Source organism: Diuraphis noxia, unplaced genomic scaffold, assembly GCF_037042655.1.
Source record: "Diuraphis noxia isolate RWA-SAM2 unplaced genomic scaffold, SU_Dnox_SAM2 contig0003, whole genome shotgun sequence".
Taxonomy (NCBI): Eukaryota; Metazoa; Arthropoda; class Insecta; order Hemiptera; family Aphididae; genus Diuraphis; species Diuraphis noxia.
In genome coordinates, this window is record NW_028301713.1 from 15630188 (window position 1) to 15640543 (window position 10356).

Consider the following 10356-nt stretch of genomic DNA (forward strand, 5'->3'; position numbering starts at 1 on the left):
TACGCCTCAGCATACACTGCAATGGTGGTTTCAAACATAATAATATGTGGCCTCTCTGCCTCAGCACGATATGTATCCTTCAGTGGCGTGCGGTGATATTTTATATTGGATATGCGCTAAAATAAATTTCAAGTTAAAACAAAAAAAGGTATTTTATTGATAAAAAATAAAAATTATAACCTAAAATTTATTTATAATAAAATAATATATTTATTATTAGTGTAGTATAGTACCTATTATATAGTATAGTTAAAAGTTAAAACTTATAATAAGTATATTGATAACAAAAATAATCCGATGTGCATCGTAAGAATATTGGAATTCCGTTTTTAAAAATATCGCTAAGTGCTCGGCATATCGCTTTCAACCATCACGTAAAAACGCGTATTTCCCCTTCTACCACAACTGGTCATTCCTATAAATAACGATATGGGAAAGGCAATCTAAAATACTAGCGCTTCTGTAGAGAAATATTGTCAATACGAAAAAAAAAAATTTAATTTCATTCAAAATCTGATAAATTTTTTTTAAATTGAACACAAAAATAAGAATTAATAACTATTTGTTATATTAATGTGAACGAATTGTCATTTAACATCAGAAATATCAATCTTTTTATTTTTTCCTTTTTGGCTGGGCATGCGCCGCTTACCTAGCTTGTCCTGACCGCACGCTACTGGTATCCTTTATTAGTTACTTACATGATAAAATATAGATTATAAAAAATATTATAATAACATATCCTTGTGTTAGTATATTTTATACAATGACTATTAATTGCAGCGGTCCTTACTAGGAATTTAGAAAGGGCCAAATATGATTTTTGAAAATCACTTGCAGGCCGCTATATGTATTTCGTATTTATTTGAATTTGTACAAAGTGTATAAAATTTTTTTACAATAAGCACAATAGATGGAGGGATACATAAGAGGACTTGGTGGGCTTGATTGAAAATACTATTAGATAATAGTTTTTCATGCTTAAAGTTTTATTGATAATAATTAAAAATATAAAATTGTACAACTGTAGTTCATTGAAATCATTGAAGATTAGTAAAAAAAAAAAAAATAATAATAATAATAAAATGATAAAGATCCTATATCATTTTATTATTATCCTATATTATAGAATATTTTGTTAGGAAAGGGGATTGTAGGAAAAGTTCATGGATGACACAAATTTTTTTTTCATGAACTGATAATAGATTTTAGAACGTACAATTTAATTTTAGATAAAGTTTAAGTTTAACTTAAGTTAAAGATTTCATTGCATAAAATTGCTAAAACATATTAGACACATTAGTTAACTTAGATGGTCTACAGCTAAAATGTAAGATTCAGATACGTTACGTGTTTTTGAGTTTTGCATACAGTGGAAAATTTCAAAACTAAGGTATTATATTTACGGGACTAGTAAGTCACATTTTTGCAAAAAAATGAAATTGAAAAATGTTACTCCTGACTATGATAAGGATAGGAAGTCGAACATAGGCACTATTTATGTAACATTGATTTTAAAAGGCAAGGAGTGTACATGTTAAAGCCGAGCTTTTTGACAATTCAGATAAATAGTGTAATAATTAAATAAACCAAATACCTACCTAATACCATAAATAATTTCAAAAACATTATTTTTTTCTATTTTAGTATTTTGCGAGGGTTTCTGTCGTTAGCCATTTATGTTTAGTTCGCATATACTTTCAGAAAATGTTAGTTATATACAGTTAGAAGTACACTATTGTATTATAAAATTATCATACCTATAATACAGGTTGTATGTGTGAAAAAATATTAGCCTATAGTATTGGAAATTTAATTTGATATGTAAAAATAAAATTTACCATGCATCGTAAGGGTAGAACACGATTCCGTACGGTCCTTATCAGCGTACGGAATCGTGCCCTTTTAAAGGCACACGATTCCGTACGTTTTGTACCCAAGATTTTAGTGCAATGTTGCCAGGTTTCCATAAAATTACGTATATATTTGACTTTTATAGTGTTTTACACTTTTACGTACGTTGTGCGTATTTGTAACATTGTAACTATAGTGAGGGCCCAAACAGAGTACAGACGATCGGATTTTGCCTACCGGTCGCCGTGTTCCTCCAAACGCAGTATGCCGGAGCCAACGCCAGGCGTACTTGGCGAACTGACCGATGCCGGCGAAAAACGGCATTTTCAGTTTACCATAATCGAACTCTATATATAAAAACCGGACGGTAAAATCCGGTCATCTGTTTAGTAACATGTTAAGGTTAACGTACCACAGCGATACAATCGTTATATATATCTATCAGATAAGTTTGTTGTATCATAATATACGATACCTATCTTATCTTAACTATCCCCGTTGAACGTTATACATTTTACCAAGTCGCCAGTCGCTTGTCGCCAGTCGGTAACTTTGTAAATGTGTTAAGTTGTAAAGTGCGGTGTGTTATACAAATCATATTTTTAAGTAGTCAATATGGAAATCAATAACGAAGTGAAGTTTATTTTTTCGGAAAAAGGAAAACCACTTGCATTACTTAATCGCTATAAATATCGGCTTATTCGAACACGAAAGGATGGTTATAAAAAATGGTTATGCATACAAAAATTTTGCTACGCTAGCATTGTGACGAACGGAAATTTACTCCATGAAACAGCAAATGATCATAAACACTCTGAAAACTCAGTCCAAAGTCTTGAAAGACAAGTTTTGAGAGAAAACTGTAAACGAAAGGCAAGTGGTTCTATTTCTGTCCGACCTATAAAAATAATTCGAACAGAACTTGTAAAAACTGTTAATTCAGAAATTGAACATAAAGATATACGGTCAATCAGAAAAGCTATGTACGACAAACGACGACAAATTTATCCGGCATTTCCAAAATCTGTTATAGAATCAATTGAACAACTTAAAAGTATGGAGAATTATGATGTACTTAAATTTAAAGGTGACCAATTTGTTTTTGTACCCGAAAACAAATTATTCGTTTGTATTACTACAAAGCAAAATCTGAGATGTATGGTTGATTCATCAGATTTTTTTGCCGATGGTACTTTTAATTATGCACCAAAGTATTACATTCAGCTTTATACAATTAATTGTTTACAAAATGGATTTTATATACCCGTGGCTTATTTTTTCTTGCCTGAAAAATCCAAACAAACTTACATTGATATGTGGACATTTCTTCAGGAATTAAGTGAAAAACTAATTTTCAAAAGACTTATTATTCGCAAGTTACATTTAGACTTTGAGATAAGCGCTCATGAAGCATGTAAAGAGGTATTCCCAAATGTGGAAATTCAAGCATGTCGATTTCATTTAGGGCAGTGTTGGTGGCGAAAAGTAATTACGCTTAAGACATATTATAAATATACACACAATAAAATGATAAAATTTAACGTATTGTATTAACTTTACAGATAAATTCTGAGCAGCAACTCCGAACATCATATACAAACGACGATGAGTTAGGAAAATGGTTAAAACTATTTTTCGGGTTGCCATTCGTACCACCACATGACATCGAAAATGCATTCGTTGAACTTGTATCTATATGTCCAAATATAGATATAGGATGCTTATTTTCTGATTACATATTGCATACTTACGTAGAAAATGATTGTTTATTTCCACCAGCAATTTGGGCTCAAGAGCCGTCAGAAAATCCTCGGTAATACTGTTATAACTATATATAAGGTGTAAAACTATTGATATAAAAAATTAATATCTATAACGTTTTGTTTTCATATTTTTTTTTTTAGTACAACAAATGGATCGGAAAGTTTCCATAGGACATATAATGCACAGTTTCATAGTCCACACCCTTCTATTCATTTGGTTATATCAGTTCTAAAGGAAACACAAGAAGAGACTTGCACAAAAATAAAATCAGTATCTAAAGGACGTTTTAATCAAATGGCCTTAGCCGACAAACAACGTTTATACCACACAATTGACGAATATAAAGAATATTTAACTCACAAAAATATAATCAAATATTTGTCAAATATTTGTAACAAGTATCAAGGTATCAAATTATAATTATTATTTTACATATTTTTTTATACAACTTATACTTTATATATTTTTACATATTTTTTTATTTGACAAACTTTCATCAACTTTTTTAAATGACAAATTGAAAATAAATATAATAAATGGCAACATTGCACATAAAATCGTACGGAATCGTGTTGTTTTTGGGGTCATTTTGAGAATCCATTGTTTGATCAAAATCGTACGGAATCGTGTTCCCAAAAAGGTAAAACGTACGGAATCGTGCTTTACCGGCATCGTAACTACCTTTTTAAAAACCAATTTAGATCCCTTTTTGATTTGTAATGATTTCTCGTTGGGTTCAAATTTAACGCATCCATTGCATGCCACCTGTATTCATCGACAACGTGCACTAGACCGAGTTCCTAGAATTTATTGAAACATTAATGTCTACATCACATAATTGATAATATTGAACGAGTTTTATGCATAAATTGTAATTGCAATTGTATGTAGGTACTGTCTTATAAAGCATATAATTATATTAAAAAAATAAAGATAAAGTGATTATTAGACATGAATATGTATAATGATATATCACGCGTTATCAGTAATCTGGTATATACGGAACAAACATCACTGTAAACTGCAGATATGCTAAATTATAAACATTCTTTATACCTAGTACATAGGTACCCATTAATTTTATATATTCGCAAGCAAATCAATAACTAATCAACTAAATATTTTGTCTACGTTTTATTATGTATTACCTATTATATCAGTGTTAATACAAGACGTCATGACGTATACTTTGATTTTATGAAAACAAGTAAGTATACATATTATTTTAATATGTATTTGTTAAATACTAATTTGTTGTATAATGTATTAAATAGACAATTTTAAAAGGGGATTTTTTATGCAAAACCAGTTTTTATATATATGTATTAATGAAGTGGCGCGTGGGTCACTGTAATGGGTGTGTTAAATTTGAAATTATTATTATATACGAACCGCGAGTTTGAGCGAAATCGGTTTATCAGCTTATATTACTAAATATATTAAATTATATATCTATATAAATAATTATTTTACTGTTAGAAATACGTAATTAGCTTGAATTATTATTTTTGCCGAAAACGTTGCATTTTGATTATGTCATTGTGTGAATAAAATATAGTAATAGCTATTATACTTTATAAGTTCTTACAAATAATATTTTAAAATTATAATAAAATTTATATTATTGAGGATTTAGTAACTAAGGGTATTATTACATTGTGTAAATTATGTAAAATTAAAAGCTAAAATACAAAAGTATTTACATTTGTCAAAAGTTTTTCACAAAATCTAAAATATGAATGCTTTCCATTTTATCAAACATTTTAAATAGCTAAATCAAAACTATTTACAATTGCATGTTATTTAAAATATTAACAAGATATATATTTTTAATTTTTTTTTTTCAGAAAAATGATCGATCGTTTGGATCCGTTGAAAGTTTTACCAATAGTAATATTTTTATTGGCCAATGAACTGTCACAAAAAGTTAATTCGGAAAAATTAAGTAATAATTTAAGTGTATATATTATAATAAATTACGTACCTATATCTGTTAATAATAATTTTGGAATACATTTTATACTGATTGTTTTAAACAATTTGTTTATTAGAAGTAGGTACTTACCATGAATAAATTTGTTTCAAAAAAAATTGTTTAGTTACATGCAGTCTATAAGAAAATATTTATATAACAAGATAATATTTCTTACAACAACTAACTTATAGTTATGAACTTATGTCACACATTATTGCTTTAACAATTATTACTTATTAATGTAGGTATGTGGAAAACACATAATGGTTCACCTAGTCTCACAAGAACTTGAATACTATTAAAATTACACACAAAAAAACACAACATAATATTACAGTATTTTTTTTTACAAATTTTACTGAATTATGACTTGTTACCTCTTTGAATTTGTTTTTATTTTAATTTAAGAAGATATAGTGTGAAATTATTGTAAAGAGTAATTTAAGTTTATTGTGGCATTATTTTTTCAATCTATAATAAAAATCATATAAAAATAAATAATACATTGTAATTTATGTATTTAAAGCAAATCAGTATTAGTATTAATTTGTCGTACTGTATTTGGTATTTCATTATTATTTAGATAATACTATATATTTCATGCAATTGTTTGATTCATCAGATTTTATTCTACAATGTTAATTGTTTAAAAATCAATTTTTATATGTAAATTATAATAATAAAATAATCATATCAACATTAAGAACGTACATGTATGATTGCATTTAAACTTAAACTGATTTCAATTGAATATTTTTTTAATTGCAGCACATCATTGGGTACGAATTAATAATATTTTGACTTCAACAACGGTCGAAGTCAACTCGGACCTGAAAATTCCTTGTTCAGTGGAAGGTTATCCAATACCCACCGTGGACTGGTACAAAGACGGGGAATTAATACAATACAATGAGCAGAGACAAATGATCGGTACAAGCGAGTGTAACTAGTAACTGCCCAAAACATCATCATATCGATTCTTTTAAATTATGCAATTAAAAATGATGAAATCAACTTTCATAATTATGAGTTATGACTATACATCTATACATACTATGCATGATTTTATTTATTTTCTTAGAGAATCAGTTGGTCCTTTTCCGTACCAATATATCAGATTCAGGCATTTATACATGTCATGCGTACAACTCATTCAGTTCCGCCAACCAAACAGTTATGGTTACGATAGAAGGTATAGGTATAATACGTATACTATTGATACGAGAAGCACACACAATTTCGAATTATATAAAATATTATATTATATTTTCATGATTTTGCTTTAATGCATAACAGTATTAGAGAGTAGTTGTAATAAAGTTAATTAGTGTTTGTATAATTGGTTTGATAGTTGCTATAGGTATTATTGTTTTTTTTCTCAAATTCGGGAACATTTTTACGCACCGTCGTGGTAGTTTACAAAGTGAGCAGAACTTTCGGTCTAAAACGAATTCAAAACATTTAAACTTTGAAGGATTTTTTTCTGTTAAATAGTTCAGAAAATTCTAGAGTTTACTTTTTTTTTTTGTCAAAGATCCACAAACGGCAGTCAATCGCCATATTTCCAGTATAGCTTTAAATGTTTATCTAAATGCCTACTATCAATGTTATAAGTGTACAAGTAATGATTTTCTGCCAAATAAAGTAAAATAAATTTCAATTAATAATAATAGTTAAAATAATCTCTTAGTGTCATAGTGATAATATCCCCACACAAGCATTTGGTTTCTAGTTACTAATATCTGTGTGCCTGTGTTATTTATTATATTTTACTAAAAAATACTAAAATTCTGCTTATAGATATTTTGATATTAATTATCTATTGTATTATTTTTAGTAATAAAGGACATACAAAATTGAATTATTATAAAAAAAAAGTTCTCTGTTAATATAGGTTTTTCAGTAAGACATGATGAAGATAAAAATATCAATTCAAAAGTAATCATGTGGATTGCTTTGGTACAGGTCATATTCTTATTACTTGTATGTTGTTTGATCCACCTATTAATAAATCAAAGAAGGGAAGAAGAGAAACTGAAAGAGCTGATGAACTTAAACAAAGCAACATACATTCATGGAACCGAGACAATTTGAGATAGAAATTCATGATTTCATTTTCAAGTTGTGAAATTTGAATATTAGAAACTAAAAGTAACTATTAATTTTGAAAATAATTGTATGAATTATTGGTTATATTTATTATTATAATGGGGTATTTATTTATTATTATTTTTTTTTTTTTGAAGAAAATATTATAATATATATATAACTTTATATGGAACTTTTATGTATACACATATACAGGGTGATTCACCAAGCTTGCTCACTCTTTTTTTTCTTTAAAAATGAAGTTTTTCAAAAGCTGATGTTATCTGATATTTGGAATCTTTAAATATACTCAATGATCATATTTTAAAATTCTTGACAATTTTTATACCACTTAAGTAGTGTCATGTGGTGATACAAAATTTTGTTTTTCAAATGAGAGCCCCACTTTTTTACTATAAATTATTCAGCAGATATATTTTTTTTAAATTTTTATGTCTCGAAATCAAAATTTAAACGATTAGTTTACACTTATCATAACGGCTAGTCCTATTAATCTTTCTTGTCCGGTTCTGTTTCTTAAAAAAAGTTTTGGATTGTTTTACTCTTTTACTACTTTTACATTTATGTTAAATATGTCATTTCCACATAACAATATTGAAACATGGACGATAACAACGTGAGCATTACTTCTCTGATTTTTAGTGAAACCACTTGGGTGACGTCGGTACTTAAATTTATAAATTGCATTATAATATATTTTAATTTTTACAAATCATTCATAAATTTACACGAATATAATATATATGTGTATATAGGACCTATATTATAGGTACACAATACACATAAACAAATAAAAATACTATAATATTATTATATTATATTGTGTTTGTAACAAACGCGTACTAGATATTACAAATAAATACCTATTATATAATAAGAATACCATAACATAATACATTAATTAATTAATAGCAATATAAAACAACTTTGCTGATAATATGATAAAAAAAAACAAAAACAATAATATAAACTTTTAAGGAAAATAAATTTCCTAGGATGAATTTTTCTTCGTTTAACGAATTTTCCTCACTATGTTTTTATTTTACTAATAAGATAATTTCGAAAAACAAATTTTTTTTTTAAATTACTCAGTAATTGTTGTAGTATTAAATAAGTATATATATATATATGAAAAAAATACAAACATAATATTATGTCTATAAATAAATATCACATCATAAAAAAAAAAATAATTAATTTAATATGAATTTAGGTATTAAAAGTCATATCAACAATATTATTATATAATAGTTTCGTAGAACGACCAAGTTAAGTGAAGTACTTTAATGATATTTACCTAGCCGTCCTTTAATTTTAATATAGTTCAATATATCCTTCGTTTTTGACACGTAAATATTTTTTTGTGTAGTTTTGAAAAGTGCATCGTTCGCGTGACAGTCGGTTTTGCTTTGTGTTTGTAACGGAATGTTAATATTCTGATCGACATATCCTTGCCACTATTATACTTATATGCACTTTACGTGCATTTCCTATAATAATATATGGATTAACCATTTTTCAGACAAGACATGTAATATTATAAAAATTGTAATAATTGTATATTGTATGTTTCAGCGTTAAGTATACTAACTATCAGGGTTATATTAATTCAATTTGAGTAAAATTATTTTTCAAATATTTTAAAAGGAACTTGTGAGTTTGTGAGTAACGTTGTGATAAATTTTCATTCGTTTTAAATCACAAAAAAAATTAACGACTAAAAGTCATAGGATCTAAATAGTAAATAATTCGTATGTAAATTATACAAGCCACAGTGGTTCTGTACGTACTATTAACAGATGTGAAATCGAAATTACATACGTGGCCAAGGAGAATATGGCGTAGAAAAAAAAACAATTATTATTCAAAAACAAAAAAATTATATTCAAGGTATTATAATTAAAAGGACATTTTTGTTTACGAAAAATCGAGACGATTTGTCAGTCTAGAATATTATGTTATACTATGTTGATTGTTTTGTTGTTATTTAAAAGAAAAAAAAAATGAAGATACTTATAAAATAAATTCCAAATTAATGAAATCAGATAAATTATGTACCCAACAACCCACCTCATTCAGTCATTCAAAGTAGATATAATATACAATTAATTATAAGGTATGATTTGGTATTAGGCATTAGGCCTTGTATTTAGTTTTCAAGATTTTTGATCAAGTAAAACATTATATCTATATAGATAATTATGTTATTATAATATTTATTTATATTTTATTATTTTATATTTGAATAAATTTTACTGTGAAACTTGTAAATTGATATTGTAATTTTTATGATTTTGAATAAAATTGATACACTCGCTACTTCAATAAATAATATTATATATATTTTATGGGACCTCTTTGTTAAATAAATTTAACTGCAAGCGACGGTCACTTGCCTTATTCGCTGGCAGAACTATTATACCATACAAATTAAAAAATTTTCAATTATTTGGTGGATGGAGGTGGAGGGGGGGCTGTGAGTGTTAAAAAAACGATTAACATCTAATTGAATGATTATTTTGAATTCTAAATAATCTGAGAACATATTTTTATTGGGTAAGGGTAGATACATATTTCAATGGAAAATCGATGTTACGTTGTTTGGCATACCTTTTTTGGTTGGTAACGATTTGTTACCAAACATAAATTTAATT

At 27.0% G+C, this 10356-nt stretch overlaps 2 protein-coding genes across 4 annotated transcripts; both read left to right on the forward strand.

The window, feature by feature from the left end:
- The first annotated feature begins 1880 nt into the window (after positions 1-1880).
- LOC149056786 (uncharacterized) lies at positions 1881-4240 on the forward strand. Its single transcript, XM_089224155.1, has 3 exons — positions 1881-3339; positions 3417-3667; positions 3759-4240. Exons 1-3 carry the CDS (start codon positions 2470-2472, stop codon positions 4036-4038), a joined length of 1401 nt encoding a protein of 466 aa, XP_089080281.1. The 5' UTR covers positions 1881-2469; the 3' UTR covers positions 4039-4240.
- Positions 4241-4668: 428 nt separating this feature from the next.
- On the forward strand, positions 4669-10021 carry LOC149056787 (vascular endothelial growth factor receptor 3-like). 3 transcript variants are annotated; one of them, XM_089224158.1, is made up of 5 exons: positions 4669-4825; positions 5466-5563; positions 6362-6523; positions 6675-6785; positions 7488-10021. In XM_089224158.1, exons 2-5 carry the CDS (start codon positions 5470-5472, stop codon positions 7685-7687), a joined length of 567 nt encoding a protein of 188 aa, XP_089080284.1. In that variant the 5' UTR covers positions 4669-4825; positions 5466-5469; the 3' UTR covers positions 7688-10021. The 3 variants fall into 3 exon arrangements, with proteins under 3 accessions (XP_089080284.1, XP_089080285.1, XP_089080283.1); XM_089224157.1 differs by lacking the exon at positions 4669-4825 and adding an exon at positions 4860-4975; XM_089224159.1 differs by lacking the exons at positions 4669-4825; positions 6675-6785 and adding an exon at positions 4849-4975.
- Positions 10022-10356: the final 335 nt, after the last annotated feature.